The 26,316-nt window shown below is 37.1% G+C and overlaps 1 protein-coding gene across 3 annotated transcripts in view; it reads right to left on the bottom strand.

Moving 5' to 3' along the window:
- The window catches only part of vps54 (VPS54 subunit of GARP complex), a 163,731-nt gene that overhangs the window by 47,006 nt on the left and 90,409 nt on the right, over positions 1 to 26,316 (bottom strand). For all 3 annotated transcript variants that reach the window (XR_007933614.1, XR_007933615.1, XM_028820123.2), the window contains exons 10-13: positions 24,946 to 25,001; positions 14,132 to 14,228; positions 13,642 to 13,976; positions 6,094 to 6,223 (exon numbers count right to left, since the gene is read on the bottom strand). Coding sequence is in view for 1 of the 3 variants with exons in the window: in XM_028820123.2 (XP_028675956.1) it covers positions 6,094 to 6,223; positions 13,642 to 13,976; positions 14,132 to 14,228; positions 24,946 to 25,001 (618 nt within the window). In the remaining 2 variants the exon portion in view is untranslated. The remainder of the gene's footprint in view (positions 1 to 6,093; positions 6,224 to 13,641; positions 13,977 to 14,131; positions 14,229 to 24,945; positions 25,002 to 26,316) is intronic.

Genomic DNA, 26,316 nt, shown 5'->3' on the forward strand with positions numbered 1-26,316 from the left:
TTTCAGGAGGAACATGTGTATGTGTCAGAGACGACTATCCCCAGAAGACTTCTCACAAACAGAAATTTAGAGGCCATATTGCAAGATGCAAAACACTAGTTAGCCACAAAAAAAAAAACAAATGGACAGATGACAGTTTACAGAAAAGTACTTGAAACAACCTGCAGAATTCTGGAAAAAGGTCTTGTGGACAACTGAGACAAAGATGAACCTGCATCAGAATGACGACAACAGCAAAGTTTGTAGACAAAAGGAACTGGCCAAGATTGAATGCATACCATCTCATTGTTTAAACATGGTGAGGGGGGCTGATATTGCTGGGCATGTATGGCGGCCACAGGTACTGGCACACTTACCTTAATCGATGATAAAACTGCTGATGGCGTATAGGAACATTGTATCTGCTCAAGTTCCAGTAAATAGCTCCAAATTCACTGAATATTGCTTCATCCTACAACAAGATAATCATCCCAAACATACTGCTAAATCAACACAGGAATTGTTTGAAGCTAAAAAATTGAAAATTCTTAAATGGCCAAGCCAGGCACCAGATATAAATCCATAGGGTGAAGAGAAAACTAAAGGGGACGGACAAGCTCCCGAAACAAGCAGGAACTGAAGATGGCTGCATTACTGGCTTGACAGTGCATCACCAGAGAAGATATTGAGCACCTGGTGATGTCTATGAATCACAGATTTCAAGCAGTCATTGCATACAAGGGATATACAACAAAGTACTAAATATGACTGCTTTAAAATATCTGCCATTGATCTTTCCCAAACATTATGGTGCCCTGAAATGGTGGGGTCATGCATAAAAAGTGCTATCATTTCTACATGGTGTGACTAAAATTTATGCAAATACTCTTAAATTACAGTTTGCATTATTTGATTTGTAATTCTAAACTGCGGAGCAGAGGGGTAAATCAAGGAAAAATGTTTATTTGGCCCAAACATTACACAGTGCACTGTATATTATTGACTTCTAGTCAAGGGAAGAAGAGGTGTTTTAGAATCAGATCATGGGTAATTCTGAGTTTGTTTTACTAAGTGTGTAACTGTACATGTATTTGTATTGCGCTATTCAGTTCAGGATATCTGGTTTGGTGTGCATTATGATCTGAGTGAATATACAGTAGTCTAGCTTTAACCATACACATTACATGCCTAACCTTTTTATGCTCTGATGGTCAGTCAACCCGAAACATTAGCAAATAAAGTGATACATGACATTATGCAGTGGGTCCTCTCTTCTTTATTTCTGTGTGCAGAACTAAAATTAAAAACTCAGTTTCCTCTCCAATTTCATAACAGAGCCATAACTTGGCAACTGAATTAGCACATGGACAGTGATGCAGCCTCGAAAGTATGTGCACCGCAAAGCCAGAGCTTGAGGACCCTCCGATATCCTTCAGGTCTACAGCAGCAATGGGCAAAAATAAGACAAAAGCAGCGTGATCGGGTATGTTGCTGGAAGTATGTCAAACACGATTACTCATTTGAGACAGCATCATCCAAATGTAATTATCACCAATACGAGGGAAAACCCGAGTGGAATGCAAACACTGTTACCGGTGGCATTTAAGCAACCTCTCCCTGCTAATGAAACTCCACAAGTGTTTTTATCTCATCAAATCTGCAACTACTGCTTACGTTTGTATTAAGTACACATTTTCTTCAAGTGAAATTCATAATAAATGTAAACAAATTTCACATTTTGCGTTTTTCAATAGTCAATCAATCAATAGATCTTTATTGTCATTGTCACTTTTTACAAAGGAACAACGAAACTGAAGGTGCAATTGACTCAGTGTGAGGAATAAGAGTTAAAAAGACAAAAAGACAAGAAGAGAGAAAAATAATAACAAACCGAATAGTAATAAATATACAAATTGCACTTGTTGACTTAAGGTCTATATTGCACATTGGTAGAATAATATGGAGCAGTTTTATTCTGAGTTCAGGACCATGATTGCTTTCAGATAAAAGCTGTTTTTAAGGCGGTTTGTCCTAGTTTTCATAGCTCTGTATCTCTTGCCCGATTGCAAAAGCTGGAAGAGGCAATGACCGGGATGTGATGAGTCCTGTGAAATGTCTATTGCTTTTTTGCGGCTACGGGATGTGTAGATTTGTTCCAGAGTGGGGAGGGTACAACCAATTGTTCTCTCCGCTATCCTGACGACCCTGTGGAGCGCTTTCTTTTCTGAGGAAGTGCAGCTGCCGTACCACACACACAGTCCGTACGTGAGCACACTCTCGATGGAACAACGATAAAAAGCAAGGAGCAGATTTTTTTGGGAGGTGGTTCTTTCTGAGAATTCTCAGAAAGTACAGTCTCTGCTGCGCCTTCTTTAGCAGCTCCTTGGTGTTGGCGCTCCAGGTCAGGTCATCCTCCAGCTCCATACCCAGAAACCTGAACACCGGGACCCTCTCCACACAGGCCCCGCCAATGATGAGTGGCTGGATGTCAGTTTTGTTTTTCCTAAAGTCAATAACAAGCTCCTTTGTTTTTTTGTTGTTGAGGAGCAGGTTATTGACTGTGCACCACTCTGACAGTCGCTCCACCTCGTCCCTGTATGCTAGCTCACCCTCCTTGCCCGAGATGAGTCCGACCACCGTCGTGTCATCCGCAAACTTTATAATCTTGTTGCTATGGTGAGTGGGGACACAGTCATATGTGTAGAGGGTGTAGAGGAGCGGGCTGAGCACACAACCCTGCGGCGTCCCAGTGTTGAGGCTGAGAGCAGTGGATGTGTGGAGACCCAGCCTGACCCTCTGGGAGCGACCCGACAGGAAGTCCAGTATCCAACTGCAGGTGAGTGATGGAAGTCCCAGATCTGCCAGTTTGGACACCAGTCGTTGTGGGAGGATGGTGTTAAACGCCGAGCTGAAGTCTACAAAGAGCAGTCTGGCGTAACTCCCCTGCTGCTCCAGGTGGGTCAGGGCAGCATGAAGGGCTGTGGCCACAGCATCCTCTGTGGATCTCTTTGCTTTGTAAGCAAATTGAAATGGGTCCAGGTCTGCTGGCAGGCAGGCGATGATATGACTCCGCACCAGTTTCTCAAAGCACTTCATGATGACAGATGTGAGTGCCACTGGGCGGAAATCATTCAGACTGTTCGTGTTGGATTTTTTCGGCAGCGGAACAATGATTGAGGACTTGAGGCAGGATGGGACAGTGGCCTGGGACAGGGACTGGTTGAAAATCCTGGTGAAGATTCCGGCCAGTTGATCTGCACAGTCTTTCAGCACCCGTCCAGCCACACCGTCGGGTCCTGCAGCCTTCCTCGGGTTCACCTTCCTCATCACCCGCCTCACCTCACACTCTTCCATATGTGTCGCATTCGTCATATTAAGAAAGAACCAGCTGAATGAGTTCTACAATCATATTAACACAATATTCCCTGCAATCCAGTTCACAATGGAAAAAGAAATCAATCGACACATCAACTTCCTGGACATTTACATCAAAAGAAATAGTGACGCCACCCTGACCACAAGTGTTTACCGCAAACAATGCTACGCAGACAAGATTCTACACTTCGCCAGCAACCACCCGGTATCTCATAAACGGAGCTGCGTGAAAACCCTATTTAAACGAGTCCACACGCATTGTAATACCAAGGAAACAAAAATTAATGAGAGACGCTATCTCATCTAACTTTTCACCTCGAACGGATACTCAAAAACATTCATTAATCGGAGTCTACACAGCAGACGCCAAAGGAATCAGCATACAATCAACTTAAATCAGAACCCCCACCCCACCTGGCATTCACTCCCGTATCACCATAATGTGTCAGAAGGCACGGCACGCACCCTAACCAAATGGGGCATCAGAATAGCACATAAACCCACCAACAATCTGCGCATGGTCCTGTTTAATGCTAAAAACATGAAATCGACAGCCGAAACACGAAACGCAGTTTATAGTATTCCATGCAATTCTTGCTCAGCGGTATACATAGGACAAACGTCAAAAAGAATTTCAACACGTGTACAGGAACATCGCAACGCCGTCAGAAGAAAGGACGCACTCTCTTTGATATATGCACATACTAAATCGACAGGACACACATTCAACTGGGACAACGTAAAAGTAAAATTTAAGGCCAGTACAAAAAGTGCCAGAGAGTTGGCCGAGTCTTGGCTATCAGATGAAAATGCCATCAACAGACACTTGGACATAAATCCAGCATATGCCAACTTAATAAGGACATGTACACAATAATTAAACTGTACAACCCCCCCCCCCCCCCCCCTTGATCATACTGACTTAGTCACCTCCACCCACCCAAACCCCCCCCCCAACAGAATGTGTTGCTATATATTGCCTTTGATTCTTGTAAGTCTAAGCATTATCCTCTGATGAAGACCCCTGATAGAGGTTGAAAGCTCAGGAATAAAACTATTTTATGATACGTGATTCGTTTTTTCTCCCTTCGTGGATCTCCAACTGCAAATATGCAAACCGTATCACAGACCTTCTCTTCCATATATATATATATATATATATATATATATATATATAATACATATATGTATGTATGTATGTGTGTCACACATACATATATATATTATACATACATACATACACACACACAAAGAGAGAGAGAGTGCTCATTTTACCTTTTCCTCAGCAAGGAGGATCAACTGACTACCTTGTAATTTTGTTCAATATGAACTGTGCATTCTAGCTAAAAAAAGCTGAGTATATGTCTAGTACATTGTATTTCTGGCAAGGGGTAAATTTTGAGCTGGATGAAAATGTACAAGCACCATTCAACCAGGCAGCATGTGGCATTTAGGTTTTTTTTTTATCAAATTACAAAATGAAAACCAAAATGAATTATTCATATTTTGCAAAAATGTGCCACAAACTAAGTCATGGAAATAAAGAAACAAAATACACACTCTCAAAGTAAAAACAATCACTAATAGGTAAACTTAGAAAACTCTGTCAGTTGGGGCTCCAGTAAGTTTATCTTCTCACACAAAAACTGAGGCCTTTCTTTTTTGTCTTGTAGCAAACCACTTCTTAACTAGATTCTGTTTTTCAAATGGAGTAAGGACAAGCAGATTGTTTGTAACTGCAGTGAAAAGTTTTAGAGGTCATCCCATAATATCAAACATATTTATTTTTTAAAATTAAAAAAAAAAACACACGTGAATGTAATTTCTAAACCACGATGATATCTGTAGCATGAGGTAGGTAGTAGTTCACATCTCTGAATGTCTCATATACTGTTTGCTCCACTGGAGACAGTTAATGGAATATGGCTGGGCAAAGAAGAGTGGTGATGTCCCTATGGAATTCCCAGGAAGAAAGCTACAATGTGTATTTGTGTATAGTCTAATTGGAAACTGGCACCAGTTAAGACTGATTTTAAAGGGTGCACAATGGTTGAGATGATCGTCAGTTTTAATTGCTCAGTTGAAGTGTCCCTAATTAAGCATTACAGGCAACTGTCTATCAAAGGCTGTGTTATCATACACCAAAACAAATGATATTCTGGAAGCATCTAATGAAAGATCACCGGATGCCAATTCACAAAAGTCCAAGCTGCTCTCATCCAATACTAGTCCAGATGTAGTTAGCAATAATTAATTCAACAACAGACATAGTAATGGGTGCAAAGAATGGAAATGTATCACTATGACTGTTCAGTCTATGGTCAAAGGCTTCTTTTAAAGATTATAGCTCTGTAGATAATGGATAACACTGATTTAAGCACTGTGAGGGTCTGCTGTATGCTGCAACAGGGTCAACATGCATGAAAGATTTAAAGCAACTACCATCAACATCATCCTTTCATTGTGAAACTCATAAAGCCAAAATTTGTCATACAATGAGCCAATAAACTCTCATTATTTTTGGTGTATTTTGGTAGCATTATAAATCCCAGAAACCATAATCGTCTAACCTCATGGTCATTTTGTGGTAAACTCAAATAATACAAGCCCATATAATGCCAGTTGTGAGGACTATAAAATCAGTTAAAAAAAAAAAAAAAAAAAAAAAAAAAAAAGGTGTACAAATAGCAAAAATTTGTACAAAATATTTTTTCCTCTCCAAAACTGAATATAAGTTACCTTAGCTCTTGCCATGAGAAATTTGACACATCGGTCATGACATACATCAGAGGCTGTGTAAAGCAACTTCTGAATACTATCTGCAATTCCTCCTAGTTCGAGGTCTGTCAGCTTCATATCTTCATTAATTCTAAAAATAAAATAAGAGAACAGATAAAGTCGCAACACTTCAATCTGAGAAAAGCTACCGTTGTTTGAATTTATTAAATACACCGAATAAACTGTATTATATGCACAACTGTAATTCATAAATACTCACTCCAACATTATTAGGGCAACAACAAGTACATCAATGTGATAGAAATTACACTAATGAGATGAAAATACCTGTCAATAAATCTTGTTATTAATTAGTTGCCTTATTACATGATACTTTCATCACTTAACTGACCAAGAGTAATGCTAAACAGATTTTTAAGAAATGGCAAAGACAGAGGATGTTGATATGGTGGAGAATTAAATACTCAAAAAGAACTCAAAGAAGGAGGAAAAAAAAGTGAGGAGTTGCTGTCCTCTAGTGGGTAAAAATTTAAACAAATACATTCTAGAAAATTTTTCACAATAGTTTCACTTGAATTTTGAAAACAGAAATGGAATTGTTAAGCTGAACATTAAAGTTAATAACAAGACTATACACTTTTTGCTCAATGTAATTTTATAGCCTACTTTTACTATTGTTATGAAGGAGAGCATCAAGCAAGTAAAAAAATCTTTGCACAGAACATTGCATTTTTAAACTCTTGAATAACTGAGTAATTGAAATAATAAATCAACCAAGCATTTGATTAGTAAAAAACAGCCAGAGCCCTACATTTTATAATACACTTGCAACCAATGTAGTGCTTCACCATACTTTTGAACTTCTGCGTTTCTAAGTAATAAAAATAGTTTTAATGTATAAAATGTATTCATTTTTGAAGTGTACCAAAAACAGGCTTGTGCAGAGGGCTCTTAGCGAAACACTAACCAAAGAACATGCTGCAAATATTTCAGGTAGGCTTTATGGCCTATTACAGTCTAGATTAAGGAACCGGTACTACAATGCACCATGTGGAAATTAATTTAGAAATGAGTTTATATAAAAAATATATATATCAAAAAAAGAAAAATGTAATCAATCTTTCGAAATGGAAATACAACATTGAAATTGTTTTACTTCAAACTGTATAAAATTATGCAAACCTAACAGAACAAATAACACAAAAAGTTTGAAATTCATTTAACTATTTAATAAACAAAAAATTTCTAATGTCTTGTTAAAAAATATTACCTCTTGATTTCAATAACAGCTTTCCGTTTAGTGGAAGCAACAGAAGTCAGACCTTTTCTGGTTGTACTGATCAGTCACATACAATGCTGTAAACGTATTTTGCCCCATCCCTTCTTGTAGAACACTTTTCCAACACTGACAACTGAAGGTTACTGAGCATGGACAGCTAATTCCAAGTCTTTGCAAAACATCCCAGTTAGTTTAAATCAGGAGCAATGGGTAACTGTCATGCCTGCAATTCTCCTGAAGAGCCTTCCCACACTAAGAAAAACAATTGTTTCCTTCAATAATACCACATAATCTAGGTCCTGATGCAGTGAAGTACTCCAAAACTGTAACACCACTACCACACTTCACTACTGACAGCAGATTCTAAATATGGAATGCAATTTTACATCTTCTCTCATCATGGCCATACCTATGTCAGCCAAGAAATACACTCCTGATCATCCAGTTCATCTTGGTACAATTTGGACAAATTACAGTAAGCATGGTATTAATAAGCAGTGGATTCCAAATTGCCAATTAGCCATGTACTGATAAAGTTAAAAACTAACCTTATCCAGGGGCCTGCAGACCCCTAGACATTATTTAAGGGATTATACTAGCTTCATGAAAAAAATCTTTGCCTATAGAACCTACACAATGATAACTTCACTCTCATTTATACTGGATTACATTGACCTAAACCAGATGTGAAAATGAAACACAGTATGACACAGTTTAGTGTCTTAATTTGCTAATACACATACAACAAGATCTTAGATCTCTCTCTCTCTAAAATGAAAAACTGGCTGAGTGATTAGCCGACTCATTCACTCACCAACAAAAACACTATTTCCCATTTAGTTAAAAAGCTCAAATTCGGCAACATTGTATATCTGGGCCAACAGGTATTCACTAAGAAAAGACAGTTCAACATATTAATTATTAGGGGTTTAAAAAAAAAAAAAACTAAAAAAATCTCTACAATAAAAACACTAAACAATCCAAAATCTCAAAAATGTTTGGACTAATTTGATTTAAATTTGGTGATGTAATAGTAAAAAGAAAATTAGATTTTTTAATTTGTTGATAAGTTTATTTCTCGATAGTTATTAACATTAAGTTAACTTACATGGTTTGCACAGTGCTGACAGTAGGCTTTCTGCAAACGAAGAACGCAGCAGAAGCAATTGACAGCAACACTAGCCAATAGGGTGGATGAGCGACAGAGGAAGAAGCGGTGTCCTGGACAGGAAAAAACAGACGTAATCATGTTTGCTGTGTACAGTGATGTGTGAAATGGAAAAAAAAGTTCGACAAAGCTGAAGAAAAATGCGAAGCTGAATGCTTCGATATAAATATAAGCGATATAAACCTCTATTGCCAGTGCCAGACACTGTGGGTGAGCTTTGGTTTTGCAACACTGGAAGAAAAAAGGCAGGGAGAGAAAAGTAGAGGTGGAAGTGGCTTACTTGGATACAAGACATGGAGGAGACATAGTGCAAGTTAAACTTAATGTGTCCCCCAAGAACTAATCCACTGAAGTATACATTTCCATGTTTACTTTGAATGGGAATGCCCCACCAACCACATCCCGTTCTCAGAAAATCTTTACATGTAAATTTGCATCTGTGGACTTTAAAAAAGGGACCCCCAATTGTTTAACAAGTCTCCAAAAAGTTATTTTCTTCCACTTGAAGCTCTAGAGAAAACAATCCCAAAAGTAAAATATTCAGCTCATTACATGGGATGTCTGCATGTTATTACTGTTTATAATAAGTAAAACGCGATGTGTTAGAACTTTATTTTCTGCCCATGGCATAACAAAACAAACAAACAAAATAAAAATACAAGCCAGAACATACAACTGATGAAAAACACAAAAAGAAATATTTGAGTGAATAACGTAAACAACTAAAAATCAAACACCCAATAATGATAATATACAGTTAGGTCCATAAATATTTGGACAGACACAACTTTTTTCTAATTTTGGTTCTGTACATTACCACAATGAATTTTAAATGAAACAACTCAGATGCAGTTGAAGTGCAGACTTTCAGCTTTAATTCAGTGGGGTGAACAAAATGATTGCATAAAAATGTGAGGCAACTAAAGCATTTTTTAATACAATCCCTTCATTTCACGGGCTCAAAAGTAATTGGACAAATTAAATAACTGGAAATAAAAAGTTCAGACCCAGATGCTGGGTTTCCTCCTTTTTAATGCTCTGCCAGGCCTTTACTGCAGCGGCTTTCAGTTGCTGTTTGTTTGTGGGCCTTTCTGTCCGAAGTTTAGTCTTTGACAAGTGAAATGCATGCTCAATTGGGTTAAGATCAGGTGACTGACTTGGCCATTCAAGAATTTTCCACTTCTTTGCTTTAATAAACTCATAGGTTGCTTTGGCTGTATGTTCTGAGTCATTGTCCATCTGTATCATGAAACGCCGCCCAATCAATTTGACTGCATTTACAGTAGCTGGACTTGAGCAGACAGTATGTCTCTGAACACCTCTGAATTCATTCGGCTGCTTCTATCCTGTGTCACATCACCAATAAACACTAGTGTCCCAGTGCCACTGCAGCCATGCACGCCCAAGCCATCACACTGCCTCCACCGTGTTTTACAGATGATGTGGTATGCTTTGGATAATGAGCTTTTCCACGTCTTCTCCATACTTTTTTCTTGCCATCATTCTGGTAGAGGTTGATCTTTGTTTCATCTGTCCAAAGAATGTTTTTCCAGAACTGTGCTGGCTTTTTTTAGATGTTCTTTAGCAAAGTCCAATCTAGCCTTTCTATTCTTGAGGCTTATGAGTGGCTTGCACCTTGCAGTGCACTCTCTGTATTTACTTTCATGCAGTCTTCTCTTTATGGTAGACTTGGATAGCAATACGCCTACCCCCTGGAGAGTGTTGTTCACTTGGTTGGCTGTTGTGAAGGGGTTTCTCTTCACCATGGAAATGATTCTGCGATCATCCACCACTGTTGTCTTCCGTGGACGTCCAAGTCTTTTTGCGTTGCTGAGTTCACCAGTGCTTGCTTTCTTTCTCAGGATGTACCAAACTGCAGATTTTGCCACTCGTAATATTGTAGCAATTTCTCGCATGGGTTTTTTCTGTTTTCGCAGCTTAAGGATGGCTTCTTTCACCTGCATGGAGAGCTCCTTTGACCGCATGTGTCTGTTCACAGCAAAATTTTCCACATGCAACCACCACACCTGAAATCAACTCCAGGCCTTTTATCTGCTTAATTGATAATGACATAACAACGGACTTGCCCACACCTGCCCATGAAATAGCCTTGGAGTCAATTGTCCAATTACTTTTGAGCCCCTGAAATGAAGGGATTGTGTTAAAAAATTTTGTTCACCCCACTGAATTAAAGCTGAAAGTCTGCACTTTAACTGCATCTGAGTTGTTTCATTTAAAATTCATTGTGGTAACGTACAGAACCAAAATTAGAAAAAAGTTGTCTCTGTCCAAATATTTATGGACCTAACTGTATGCTCAAATTTCACATCGTTCCTACTAATTACCCATTTCAATTCAAAAGAATACACTTTTCCTGTAAAACTGTTTTGCAATGACCATCAACAAAAGCCAAATCACTAGGAAAAGCAGAAATTGATCTGGAATGTTTTATGTGCAATTGCATAAAGAATGTTCAAGAGTAACGAGCCCCAGGGACCTAATAATATTTTTAACTTATTTTTTGACTGACACGTTAATCCAAGGCAAGTTACAACATTTGACATACAATTGGTTACACTGCAATTGTTTTTTCCAATTGCAGCAAAGGTAGGTGAAGTGACTTGCTCATGGTCACATAGTGTCAGTAGTGGGATTTAAACCCACAATCTCAGGAAGGCCTTAACCATTACATCATACTTGCCAGCCAATAATATTAAACTTTGGCAAAAACCCTACAAATATTGTATGCCAAAACTACTATTCAACATGGTAGTTTTGATACATCTGATTAACTGATTGCACTATAACAAGGCAAAGGCTGGGTAACACAACTCGTCATTAATAAATGCAAAAATGCTAATGAATTCAAAGCACTGTTTCTCTAGTTTTCTTTGAAACAGACAAATGTTTTAGTCCAGAATGCTAAATCCCAAGATGGTATAGAAAGACAATGAAAGGCTACTAATGTTCAGCACAGCTAACAGTTATTGTGCCTGCTAGCTAGAATTACATAGCGCTAACTAAAAGTAAAGGAGGGATGGGTGACTCTTTTCCACCTGGAGCTCCATGTTGAATACTTTAGGCTTTATCCATCTCTCTCTCTATGTCATCTCCTGTTCTTGAATAACATAATATTAAAAATGCAGCATGCATAATTAATGACCTTAATTAACAAACTACATATATGAATATAGCCTGTTTTGTTAAAACAGACTGTCATTATGTAAATGTTCTGCTTTGCAATTCTTTCCATTATACCAGAAGACTCTCTTCAGTTGCCTTCTACAGTCATCACTCTGGCCCTAGCAGCTTGTCAAACAAACAGTACACATTGAGCTCTCCTGTGTTTCATGGAGGATGATATCGAGATAAAGTCAGGAAAGTTAATACCATGACAATATACTAAAAATAAATAGATGATCAATTGTGCAGAATTCTTTTTCAGCAAACATCAAGAATAAAAAACAATGTATTTCACTGCAATCTAACATGTCTGGAAAATAAAATTTTTTTCAATCTTAATGTTAATTAAAGAGGGCTCACAGAATTTAAAAAATACTTTAACAACTGTTTAAAATTTCACACTTCTCTTAAAACTTGTACAGAAATTTTACAAGCTGAGGTCAAATGGACTAAGTGATAGCTGCTGACTGAGTGTACCCTGATATTGACAAGAAATAACCAATTTGCATATCAAACTTTGAAAAAACAAACAAACAAACAAACAAATGGGCGATTGGAATCAGCAAAAAAAAAAAAAAAATCTAGATAAGAAACAAAGCAAATGTTAATCAAAATATAAAAACTGACTCCTCAGGAAATACTGAATTCCAAAGCAGTCCATTCAAATTTCTTGGCATCAACTTAGGACACTGTGTATTAGGGAATGGAAACTGTCTTTAAGAATAACCCATGATGGACCAGCTCCTTGTTCAGATTTTGTTCCTATATTAATGCCCATTATTGCTACGACAAACTTCGGCCCTGTGAATCTGAACAGGATTAGGCAAATTTGGAAATGGCCATAACTTTAATTAATGGTACAGCACAGGGGACATATGGAACACAAGAATCAGTTTAAGGTGTGCAGAATGCAAGTGGTCCGATAAATAAATTAAAAAAAAAAATTAAAGAAAGAAAAAAAAAGGGGGGGGGGGGGGGGAGAGAGAGACCAATATCAAAGTTGTCCTTGATGAGCTTTCCATTTAGATACAGTGGGGGGGGGGGGGGGGGGTTTAGGGGGAGGGTTGTTGGGAGCACAGGACAAACCACCTCAGGCATCATAGACAATTTTGAATTCAGTGCAACTTGTTGTGAAGAAAACTCTAATATGAAGCCACAGTGTTTTTAACAAAATCAACAATGTTACGACCTACTCTAGATCTTTTTGTTAAACTCAGCTAGTTTTTTTAATTTGGTACAGATGACTTCAATTGAGTCCTGCCTTTATAACCCACCTATTGAGTTGCTCTCTGTTATTAAACCAGAGTTAGGAGTTAGGTTTGGATGAACTGGCTTTTGGGTTTTTGTTTCTTTTTTGCTTGTTAAAGAAATGTAACTGTTGTAAGCTAGCCATCTATGTGATAAGTATGGATAGTGTGCATCTAGCTGTGTAAACTTTGTTTAGCTACATAGCTAAGTTAGTGTTGTCCTCCTGTCATGTTTCTGTTTTGTGTGTTATTTTCTCCATATTTTATGAGATTTTTCTTTTTAGCAATAAATGGAGTCTGTTTTTATTTCACTGGTTTAGTTCTGTTCTGTCTCAAACTCTTGCTCTGTCTCTCTCTCGTGTGTGGCCTATTTATATTCCCCTAAGCCTTTTGGTAGGCCGTAACAAACACACAAGAAGCAAAAGTCTGGATCTGTTGAAGTTTCTAAAGTGTGCAGTGGTTAAAAAAAAAAAAAAATGTTTTTTCTGCCATGTGCATTTAAGGCTTGTTTCAAATTTGTTATTAGTAAATTGACACTACAACCAGTAAGTTCTTAATAAAATCAAACATCTAAAGAAACACTAAAGTGATTTTAGAATTCTGTGACACCTGTGAAAATGAAAGCATGTCTTAACTTTGAAACGCTATTTAATTAACAAACTAAAACTTACGTTATCTCCACTCCTCCAGGAGTAACTGAAGATGAGGACTGCTCTCTGCTTGAAGATGATTCTGTAGTGCATTCCTGATCTGAAGTAGAGTCACTGCCAGAAGGTTCCGAATTTACAGTCCTTTGGTTTTTAATATCTGTTTCTAATGAACATTGCTCCACTTCTCCAAAAGCATCACTTAAAAACATTCCTTCAGTTGTTAAATATGCTACTTCAGATTCAACAATGAGGTTTTTTGCTGAGCTTCCGCTACTGAAAGTGCCATCAAGTATGCATGTTTTCTGACTTCTGTCCAAAACCAGCAGAACTACACTTCTAATGACGTTGAGGGTTGCCTTAAGCAAGGAAGGCAAAAAATTAAATTAAAAAAAAAAAAATATTTTATATATATATACACACACACACACACACACACACACACACACAATACATACATATACAGTACACACACACGCATAGGTAGGGAGAGAAATGTAAAAACATTTCTTACCTTAATTCTGGTTAGAAAGTGTATAAAACTTGTAAATATGTTCTTTGAAAGTTCTAGCCATTGAAGAAAGTTCATCATTCTCATCTGATCTGCAAGTCTTTTAAGTGCAAAATAAAAACAGTTTTTACGAAGTTCATTACATTAAACGAGTGTTTAAAAATACAACAGATATGAAGGTAGCAGATTAAACCAAGAAAATTTTTTTAAAAAATTAATAAACCTTTCACAATAATTAAAATTTGAATTCACATTTACACGTTATCTAATGTCACCAACTTCTCCAGTTTAGAAATACTGCAAAACTAAGGTGGATACTTATTATGCGGTATAAAAAAAAGCTAGCTTATTCACTTATATTTAGCAGAGATGAGCCCTGTATATACCTTGTCAAGATGTTCAAATTGTTTTATTATTGCTCCATAATTATTTCACAGAGGCAAAATTATTTTAGGAATAGAGAAATATTCATATAAATTAGTTCTTAAACTAATATATTAGCCATCAGTTAAGTTGTGACACATAAGATATACACAGTAATAAATTATTTAGGCTGCCTTTCTGAAAACAATTACTTTATAAAATGTATTAATGATGGACTTACTATGCAATTACATAAAGGAGTTCTTAAAGCAGCAGAGATAAATAAAACACTAAATTGTAGATTTACAATTAACAGTTGCTCTCTAAAACTTCAAAACAAATCTATTTTATTATCATAAAAGCATTTAGCAGAATTTACATTTTCAACATTGAATGTAGGATACAAACAATTTTACTTCTGTTGTTTAAGGTCATGTCTTTTTCTAACCCACTTAATCAGACCAGGGTTACATGGGGATTTGGTGCTCATCCCAGCTAGCAAAGAACGCAAGGCAGGAACCACCCCTGGAAACAGCACCAGTTCATTGGAGGGTGAAAGCGCGCGCGCGCACACACACACACACACACACACCACACACGTTCTAGGACCAATTTAGCATTGCCAATTCATATAACCTGCATGTCTTAGGACAGTGGAAGTAAAACGGAGCACCAGAGGAAACCCACACAGACATACGGAGAAGATGAAAACACCACACAGGGAGGACCTGTGACATGAAGCCTGGTTTCCTTCCTGACAGGCAGCCTTGCTTCCACCGTGCAATTCTGCTGCACTCTGTTGTTTAATAATATATTAAACTTGCTTATTTCAAGAAATGAATGAGGATTTCTGAATTGAGCTCAGTGTTTGACATAATTGGGTACAGTATGTGATTATAAATATTTGAGAATTTGATGGAAATGCCAAGCTCTATATTTATTTGGATTAGTTCCTAACAGCAGATAGTGTGGAATAGGGGCTAAAATATTAGAATTTCAACTCAGTTTAATTTCTACATTCACCCCTGACTCTGTGTGACCCAAGTCACATAATCTGCCTGTGCTCCAACTGTTAAAAAAAACAGTACAGAGTTGTATCTGTGTTCCTGTGTTCAAATTGCAAAAAACCAAATCACTTTCAAAAAATAATGTCTTTCTCCATGTCTCACCATTAGGTAATTAAATATTTATTTTCATTATCTTCAGTTAACAATCTTCAACTAACAATAAAATTGAAGATGTACTTTATCACTTATGTAATTAATAACTGCATATTAGTGGATGAGTGAAAATTACTTGGTTTAAAACAGTTACTAAAAGGAGGTAAATTCCAGTAACAAACTGGCAACAATTGCATAGTTCAAGGATTTTATGAATGAAAATTTTTTTGGAACAGTATTCTAATCTTTAAATGTTAAATTGCAACATTATGTATTTTAGATACAGTATACTTTCTTCAGCTCTTTAACAAGGTAAAATCAGGGAGTTTTCCTAACTTCCATACTAGCTTAGCTTGCATTAAAACTTGCATGGAAGGTTGAAATGACCAGGTACAGTTTAGTTCTGTTGGTGCTTAAAACTAGGTTTAGGTTTATTTGTCATATATAGGTTAACACAGGGTCAACATACAATGAAATGTGTATGACAAGAAAAACAAGTCACTCAGCCTAGATCCAATAAAGCTAAGAAATAATTTTAAAAAATTACAAGTTAAAAATAGACAAGCCATATAAAATAAAATGTGTACGTTTTAAAAGAAGTTATTGAGCAATACGAGTTGAATGGGCAGCAAGTACAAATGACAGTTATTGCACAGATAATGTTTCATAAGTACAGATGAATATTCCATAAAGTGCAGATGCATGTTCCAGTCAGTATTCAGAGAGTGTGCAAGTACAGTTTGTGTGTGAGTAGTGCAATGTAGATGTAATGCAATGTAGGTGTAATGTAAGTGTATGTAAGTGTTCAGGTGTTGCTGTTGGAGTCGAATGGCCTGGTGGTAAAAACTGTTCTTAAGTCTTGTAGTCCGAGCAGCCAGACTCCTGTATTGTCTGCCAGATGGTAACAAGGAGAACAGCTGGTGTGATGGATGGCTGTGGTCCTTTATGATGCTGCTTGTCTTACGCAAGCACCGATGGAGGTAAATGTCTTCAATGGTAGGGAGACTCTTGCTATGACTATGCATTAAGGGGAAAAAAAATGTTCAGGCTTATTGTAAGTAACCTTGGAAGCACCTGTACCACCTTCTATAGCGTCCACTGTATGTCTGTAAGTTGCCAAACAAATGACAGAGTTTCACAGGGACGGAATCACTAGTTTTTAAGAGGACAAGTAAATAGCCCAACATATCATGATGTTGTAAAAAGAAGACACATACGAAAACTTCTGCGAAACTTTAAAAGGGACGCAATAGGGGCTCATGATACAGGACCCAAGTCAATACTTTCTATAATATACAAAATATGGCACTTCCATTGATCAACAAGTGATGTCTGTACCACAGATAAAAAGAGATGCAGAAGCGAAATTACTAGAATAGATGAAGAACAAGCCAGGCGTCCAAGTGAAGCTCTTCACAGGAAAAGGCAGGCCCTGCATACAGAACTCAACATCTTAACAACTAAAGAAAATGAACAACTTATTTGTAAGTCAAGACATCATTACTATGAACATGGAGAGAAAGCTAATAAGCTTTTAGCTCAACAAATTCACAAACAAGAAGTTCGCAATGCAATACCAGTAATCACCAACACGAAGAAATCATTGACCATAAAAATATAATGCACGCATTTAGAGATTATTATAAATCCTTATATTCTACTGAGTTCAAAGAAGACAACACACAATCTAATGCATTTCTGGATACATTACAGACACCACAAATAGATGCTTTAAGTGCTGAGGAACTGGATAAACCTCTGACGCTAACAGAATTACTAGATGCTATAAAGTCACTTCAAAGCGGGAAATCAGAAGGCCCTGATGGTTACCCCGTAGAATTTTATATGAAATTCTCCACTCAGCTAGCTCCCCTCTTATTGGCAACATTTACAGAAGCTAGAGACAACCAAATACTACCTCAAACATTTCGTCAAGCATTAATCACTGTCTTTCCTAAACAAAATAAGGACTTGTTACAATGTGCATCATACAGACCAATTTCACTCCTGAATAATGATGTTAAGATACTCTCAAAAATTCTAGCTAGAAGAATGGAGAAAGTGTTGCCCTCGGTAATAGCACAGGATCAAACTGGATTTATTAAAGGCCGACACCTATCTTCCAATCTCCGACGCATGTTTAATGTTATATATTCACCAGCAAAATCAAACACCCCAGAGATATTACTATCATTAGACACAGAAAAAGCATTTGATATGATTGAATGGAACTACCTTTTCACTGCATTGGAGAAATTTGGGTTTGGCCCAAATATTTGTGCATGGATCAAACTACTGTATACCAATCCAGAAGCTTCAGTTTGTATTAAAAACATTTGTTCAGACTACTTTAAGGTAGAACATGGTACCAGACAAGGATGTCCCTTGTCACCACTGCTGTTTGCAATCGCCATTGAACCACTGGCGGTTCACTGTTGAAATTCCTATCAGATAAAGGGGATTATCAGAGAAGGACTGGAACAGAAAATTTCTCTATATGCAGATGATATGGTTTTATATATATCAGACCCAGAAAACACTGTGCCTGCAGTTTTAACAGCACTCACAGAATTTCAAAAGATATCTGGTCTTAGAATTAATCTGAATAAAAGTATACTCTTTCCAATGAATTCACAAGCATTTAATATTAGGTAGGACACCCTACCTTTTACCATAGAAGATCAGTTTAAATACCTAGGGGTAAATATCACAAGTAAACATAAAGCTCTTTATCAACAAAATTTTGCCGTCTGTATGGAAAAAATTAAGCAAGACTTGCACAGAAGGTCAACCCTTCATCTCACTCTAGCCGGAAGAATTAATGTTGTTAATGTTGCTAACCCTAAACTTCTTTTTTTATTTCAAAACATTCCAATATATATCAATAAATCATTTTTTAAGCAATTAGATTCAACAATAACATCATTCATTTGGAACTCAAAACACCCACGTATCTGAAGAGCGACCCTACAAAGACCTCAGGCAGAAGGTGGCATGGCTTTACCTAATTTTCAGTTTTATTACTGGGCAGCAAACATACAAGCCATAAAAACCTGGACACAAAAAAATGAACATACACAGGCTTGGTTCGCAATAGAAGTAAAATCCTGTAGTACTTCTTTATACTCCCTGCTCTGCGCTCCAATAAATGCAAGTTATCGCAAATATACTAATAACCCAATAGTGCTTTACTCACTTAGAATATGGAACCAACTTAGAAAGCATTTTAAGATGGAAAATCTTTTATCTGCGGCACCTCTGCAAGGGAACCACCTCTTTCAGCCCTCGCAAACATATCCAGTTCTTAATATCTGGAAAAGTTTTGGGATTAAAATGCTCAGAGATCTTTATATAGACAACATATTTGCATCTTTTGAACAATTACGTTCCAAATTCAACCTACCAGCTACACATTTCTTTCACTATTTTCAAATTAGAAATTTTGTTAAACAGACTGCCCGATTTTCCTCACCTCGTACTCTCCACCATGCTGGAAAAAATACTGCTCAATTTCAAGGAATTAAACATCATTTCCGCATTATATAAAATCTTATTAGAGTCCCTACCTTTCAAAGGCCCAAGAGGACATTGGGAAGAAGATCTCTTAATCAATATATCAGAAAAGGAGTGGAAGGTAGCAAAGCAGAGAATTCACTCAAGTTCCATATGCGCAAAGCATAGAATTACTCAACTAAAAATTATATATCAAGCTCATCTGTCTCGCTTAAAACTGTCCAAAATGTTTCCAGGGCAAGATCCAACCTGCGAACGCTGCAACCAAGCTCCTGCCTCACTAGGTCACATGTTTTGGGCCTGCACCAAACTAACATCATTTTGGACCAACATTTTTAAGTGCCTTTCAGACAGCCTTGGGGTCAAAATCCCTCCTAACCCATTAACAGCTGTGTTTGGTGTTCTTCCAGATGGACTTGAAGTGGAGAAGGACAAGCAAACGGTGACTGCATTCACTACACTTTTGGCACGCAGACTTATTTTGTTAAATTGGAAGAATCCTAACTCTCCTCTGATAAGTCAGTGGGAAAACCGATGTTTTATATTATTTGAAATTGGAAAAAATGTAATTCCTCAGTTAGAGGATCTGTACAGAATTTTTTCAAAACCTGGCAGGATCCTAATCAATATTATTTTAGAATAAGAGAAATAACTATTACCGCATTTATTTTCCTTCTCCTTTATTTATTTACCTATATATATTTCTTCATTTCTTTTGTTTATTGTTGCCTTATTAAAAAGCCCTAAGCAATTCTCCTTTGGCTACTGCTACACCAATATTTTGCACCAGGGGTGGGGTTTGATTTGTCTTCAATTTTTTTTTGTGATAAATTGATCTATTTGTATAGAATGATTACAATAAAATCAATAACATTTAAAAAAAAAAAAAAGAGAGATGCAGTATTCATTTTAAGGAAACTATCACTGTATGTTTCCTGTCACCTAGAGTATGAAGCAGCTTAAGCTATTGTGGACTGGTGAAAGTTATGACTATCAAATGCATTTGTACATGGAAAAGAAAATATACTAGTACATTACACTATATTCACAAATGGCACATCACTATTACAGTGTTACCTGTCTTTGTTTTTATTAGGAGGTATCCTTTCATATTTAGGGAAATGTTATATAGTATATAGTGAGTGTGTGTGTTTTATATATATATATATATATATATATATATATTATATATATATATATATATATATATATATATATACATACACACATACATACATACATACAGTACTGTGCAAAAGTTTTAGGCAGGTGTGAAAAAATGCTGTAAACAAAGAATGCTTTCAAAAATGGAAGTGTTAATCATTTATTTTCATCAATCAACAAAATGCAGTGAATGAAAAAAAGAGAAATCTAAATCAAATCAATATTTGGTGTGACCACCCTTTGCCTTCAAAACACCATCAATTCTTCTAGGTATACTTGCACACAGTTTTTGAATGAACTCGGCTGGTAGGTTGTTCCAAACATCTTGGAGAACTAACCACAGATCTTCTGTGGATGCAGGCTTCCTCACATCCTTCTGTCTCTTCATGTAATCACAGACACACTCGATGATGTTGAAATCAGGGCTCTGTGGGGGGCCATACCATCACTTCCAGGACTTCTTGTTCTTCTTTACGCTGAAGATAGTTCTTAATGACTTTGGCTGTATGTTTGGGGTCGCTGTCCTGCTGCAGAATAAATTTGGGGCCAATCATACGCCTCCCTGATGGTATTGCATGATGGATAAGTATCTGCCTGTACTTTTCAGGATTGAGAACACCATTAATCCTGACCAAATCTCCAACTCCATTTGCAGAAATGCAGCCCCAAACATTCAAGGAACCTCCACCATGCTTCACTGTTGCCTGCAGACACTCATTATTGTACCTCTCTCCAGCCCTTCGATGAACAAACTGCCTTCTGCTACAGCCAAATATATAAAATTTTGACTCATCAGTCCAGAGCACCTGCTGCCATTTTTCTGCACCCCAGTTCCTATATTTTTGTGCATACTTGAGTCGCTTGGCCTTGTTTCCACGTCGGAGGTATGGCTTTTTGTCTGCAACCCTTCCATGAAGACCACTTCTAGCCAGACTACTCCGGACAGTAGATAGGTGTACCTGGGTCCCACTGGTTTCTGCCAGTTCTGAGCTGATGGCACTGCTGGACATCTTCCGATTTCGAAGGGTAATGAGCTTGATGTGTCTTTCATCTGCTGCACTAAGTTTCCTTGGCAGACCACTGTTTCTACGATCCTCAACGTTGCCCGTTTCTTTGTGCTTCTTCAAAAGAGCTTGAACAGCACATCTTGAAACCCCCGTCTGCTTTGAAATCTTTGTCTGGGAGAGACCTTGCTGATGCAGTATAACTACCTTGTGTCTTGTTGCTGTGCTCAATCTTGCCATGACATGAAACTGTCTTCCACAACCTCACCATGGTAGTAGAGTTTGGCTACCTAACCCAGTTGTAAGCCTCCTACACAGTTGTTTCTGTTTCAGTTAATGACTGTGTTTCAACCTACGTGTGACACTGATGATCATTAGCACCTGTTTGGTATAATTGGTTGATGATACACCTGACTATAATCCTACAAAATCCCTGACATTGTGCAAGTGTACCTATAAGAATTGATGCTGGTTTGAAGGCAAAAGGTAGTAACACCAAATATTGATTTGATTTAGATTTTTCTTTTGTTCGCTCACTTTGTATTTTGTAAATTGATAACAATAAACAAACAATCATTTATATTTCTGAAAGCATTTTGTTTACAGCATTTTTTCACACCTGCCTAAAACTTTTGCACAGTACTGTATATATACTGTATATATTGTCACACACGTGCGCATGGGAGGCAGCTAAAGGGCTTGAGTAAGGACAGTTCCGGGACATACCGGGATGTGGCAGAGTGCACTGACTCTTTTTCTCCCTTGCCTGCAGACCATTCACGGGAGATTCCACCTGGTCCTCTTGACATCACTTCCGGGACTGAGCCAATGGAAGGAGACCTTGCCGGCTCCGGACCCTGTGATGTCACGTCCGGGCTCGCACCAATGACAGAAGACCTACGTGAGCCCGACCCCTTTGACTTCACTTCCTGTCTTCCCCTTTAAAAGCCTCCACCTTTTCCCTATTCCCTCAGTTCTGTATTGGACTCAGGTTTGTGCACAGCAATGCTTCAACTTAAAAACGATTTGCAGCCAGGATACCATATTATACGGGTGGCTGCCCCAAACCTTGCTATGTCTCATTGTGAGTTTTATGACAATATATATATATATATATATATATATATATATATATATATATATACACACACACACACACACACACACACACACACACATACAGTATATATGATACACATATTCATTTTTTTTTAAATTGCACACTGTTTGAAGAAAAGAATGACTACTTGGAAAAGGTAGACTCAATTATACAAGAGTATGTTTATTGAAGGAGAGGTGTATGAATGATAATTTATGTCTGCGTTATCACAAATTTTGTGATATCTGTACTACTATTAGAGTGTACAAGGACCTATACATTTTCAGAGAGGAAAAAAAATCAGTTTTAACATTGCTTTAAACTTTGTAACAATATTGCACATTCAAAACAAAAACCAATCTACAGTATGATTTCTCTAAAATGTTATTTTAATTCCATAGTACATTCTATCTGCCCATACAAAGGAAAATGTTTTAGAAGATCTGATTCACAACCCATATATGGCATTGTAAATGTTTTTAAATAAGATATATTTACTGTATATTTCTAGAGTTTGTTACAACTATACTTTTAAATCTTACTATAAATTTGATTATACAACCCCAATTCCAAAAAAGTTGGAAGAGTCTGGAAAATGCTAATTAAAAACAAAAAGAAGTGATTTGTAAATTTACTTTGACTTGTATTCAAATAAAAACAAGATGAAGATATTTCATATTTTACCTAATAAACTGCATTGTTTTTAAAGTTATATAGTACATTTATTCTGAAATTAATTCCTGCAACTCATTCCAAAACAGGTCTAGAGGGGTAGTTTAGGAATAACAATGATGTGACAAGTTGAAATAACAAGGTGATGTGAAACAATTGATGCAGTCGTGTAGTACAAAAGGAGCCCCCAAAAAAGGCAGAGGCAGGGTCCTTCACAAGGATGGGTCGAAGCTCAGCAATTTGCCAAAAGATGCATCAACAAACTAATCAGTATGTTGAGAAAAACATTTGTCAAAGACAACTGGTAGGATTCTGTGCATTCCACCCTCTATAATTAAAAGATTTAAGGAATCTGGTCAAATTTTGGTGTGTGAATGGCATGGGCAACAACCACTTCTGAATGTATGTGATCTCCAATCCCTCAGGTGTCACTATCTTAAAAACTGTCATGCAACTGTAATGGATATTAGGACATGGACTCAGGAATACTTCTATAAACCTTCAACACCTTTTGCCACTGCATCCACAGATGCAAGTTAAGACTTTACATGCAAACCAGAAACCAAACATCAACACCATAGAGGAGCACCACCGTTGTCTGAGATGGAAAGTAGCACAATGGAATAATGTTTTGTGGTTCAACATGTGCACATTTCAAATATTTTTTGGAAAAAAATACCACCATATTCTCTGGGCCAAAGAGGAAAAGGACCACCCAAGCTGTTATCAGTGTCAGGTCCAAAAGCCAGCATCTCTCATGGTACATGGGTAACTCATACATCTGTGAGGACACCATTAATGCAGAAAGATATGTACACTTTTTGGAGCGATAAATGCTGTCATTCAGCCATTGTCTCTTCCAGGGACATCCCTGCAATGTCAAGCTGGACAACGGCAAAGCACATTCCGCCCATATTACAGGAGCATGGCTGTGTAAGCAGAGAATGCGGACATGAGATTAAGCTGCTTGCAGTCTAGAATAATGTGGAACATTATGAGCATAAAAACACAGCAACAAAGGACCCATACAATCATGCAGTTGAAAACCTGCAGAATGGATGAATGGGAGAAAATTCTACTTCAGTGCCCAAATACTTGATTATTAAAATAAATGGTGATATTACAAAGTGGGAAACATTTAAAATGCCCCATCTTTTTGGGTGTTTTGTAGTCATCAAATTTGATTTGAGATATTCCCCCCCCCCACCCCCCCAAAAAAAGAGAACATCAAATAATATGTTGTAGTGTTTTCAATATAATGTTTTTATGAGCATTTTCCATACTGTCCCAACTTTTTTTTAGAATTGAGGCTGTATTTTCTAAGTAATGTTGTTCATAATATGATTCCTAAAACAAAACATGGTCAAGACAAATACACTTGTCTTTAAGCAAATCCTGTGCTGCAGGTGAGTTACACTGATTGCAAAACATGGGAAAGGCGTTATATAGAAATAAAATGTATTATTAAACATATATGTGTCGCATATGGATCAGACAAAATCTGTACATCTATTTGTTTACACCGTGTCATTAATGATCAAAATGCTGAGGAATTTATGGGATTTTATAAATATCAGCCAGACCGCTATTTTAAATCTCAAAAAGTGGACATTGTTGGGGAAAAGAAGATGTCTGTTCATCATCTATCTATCTCTATATCACTTTTTGAAAATGATATCACTGGATCAACTCAGACTGTATTGTGAAAAAAAAGACAGTCATAAACATATTTACTTCCAATACATTAAACATGACAATAATGAGTTTAAATCATATTAAATTAACATTTACAAACAATTAGTTAACATTTGCATTTCAAAGAAAAACTAAAGAAAAACTCACTTCACAACAACTTCAGGATCTATTTCTTCAATGTATGAAACTGTGCTTATAACACACTGCAAAAAAAAGAAAAAGAAAAAAGTATGCAACGCAACTATAAAATATAAGTTAAACTACTGATAATAATGCTCCCTTTTAAATACATCAACACTAATTCCAGTCATAACATTGCAAAATATAGAACTTTTATGATTTACACCAACTGCAAAATTAGATGTACTTAGCAATGATTAAATGGAAGTTGTGATTAATTAGAGGCTAATTCTTCTATGTTATACTGTATTATTGCTATTAGATAAAAATGTTTTAAATAGGGCGGCACGGTGGCGCAGTGGGTAGCGCTGCTGCCTCGCAGTTGGGAGACCTGGGGACCCGGGTTCGCTTCCCGGGTCCTCCCTGCGTGGAGTTTGCATGTTCTCCCCATGTCTGCGTGGGTTCCCTCCGGGCGCTCCGGTTTCCTCCCACAGTCCAAAGACATGCAGGTTAGGTGGATTGGCGATTCTAAATTGGCCCTAGTGTGTGCTTGGTGTGTAGGTGTGTTTGTGTGTGTCCTGCGGTGGGCTGGCACCCTGCCCGGGATTGGTTCCTGCCTTGTGCCCTGTGTTGGCTGGGATTGGCTCCAGCAGACCCCCGTGACCCTGTGTTCGGATTCAGCGGGTTGGAAACTGGATGGATGGACTTTGCTAGAAAATTACATTGCGAGTTAACTAATAGCTGTATTACTTACTCCAGGTTTCATTTTCTGTTCTAGATAAATGACACTTTTGAACAACATTTGGAACTTCAGCAGACTTCAAAATAGCAAAATATTCATCCTTTCATCTATCTTCTTTTCCATTCAGTCCATTGCAGGGTGCGCTTGATTTTTTTTAGTACCATTTTTGCTACAATTTATTTTTTGATAAATAGTTAAAGACAAACATTTTGCTCAATGATTTCCCCGATTGTCGTCAACTGGCTCCCAATCACGTCCTACAAGTTTTTGAGTCTTCTCATGCTATGAACTGTGATAAAATTAACTGATTTCAACTTCATTTTGTTTCCATAAGCATATATGAGTGTGGATGACATGTTTTACTGATCTAAACCTAACTATTTAGTACTTTTTGAAGGCTTTGTTTCAGGTTTGGATAAAAGTTTGATGCCTTACTGGGCACAATAGTAGATTAATAAAATTACTACATTTTGCGGAAAAAATAAGTTTAAATTCAAAAACACTGAACATATAATGTAAATTGTTAACATTTTAGATTGTCTAAGTTGAATAAGTTTCTTTGAGACACATTTAAAAAAATATTAATTGCATAAATATAAATAATCAACTATTTCCAATCTCTGTATCACAGGCTCTAATAAAAATACTCAGTATGC

The sequence above is a fragment of the Erpetoichthys calabaricus genome, chromosome 15, assembly GCF_900747795.2.
Source record: "Erpetoichthys calabaricus chromosome 15, fErpCal1.3, whole genome shotgun sequence".
Taxonomy (NCBI): domain Eukaryota; kingdom Metazoa; phylum Chordata; class Cladistia; order Polypteriformes; family Polypteridae; genus Erpetoichthys; species Erpetoichthys calabaricus.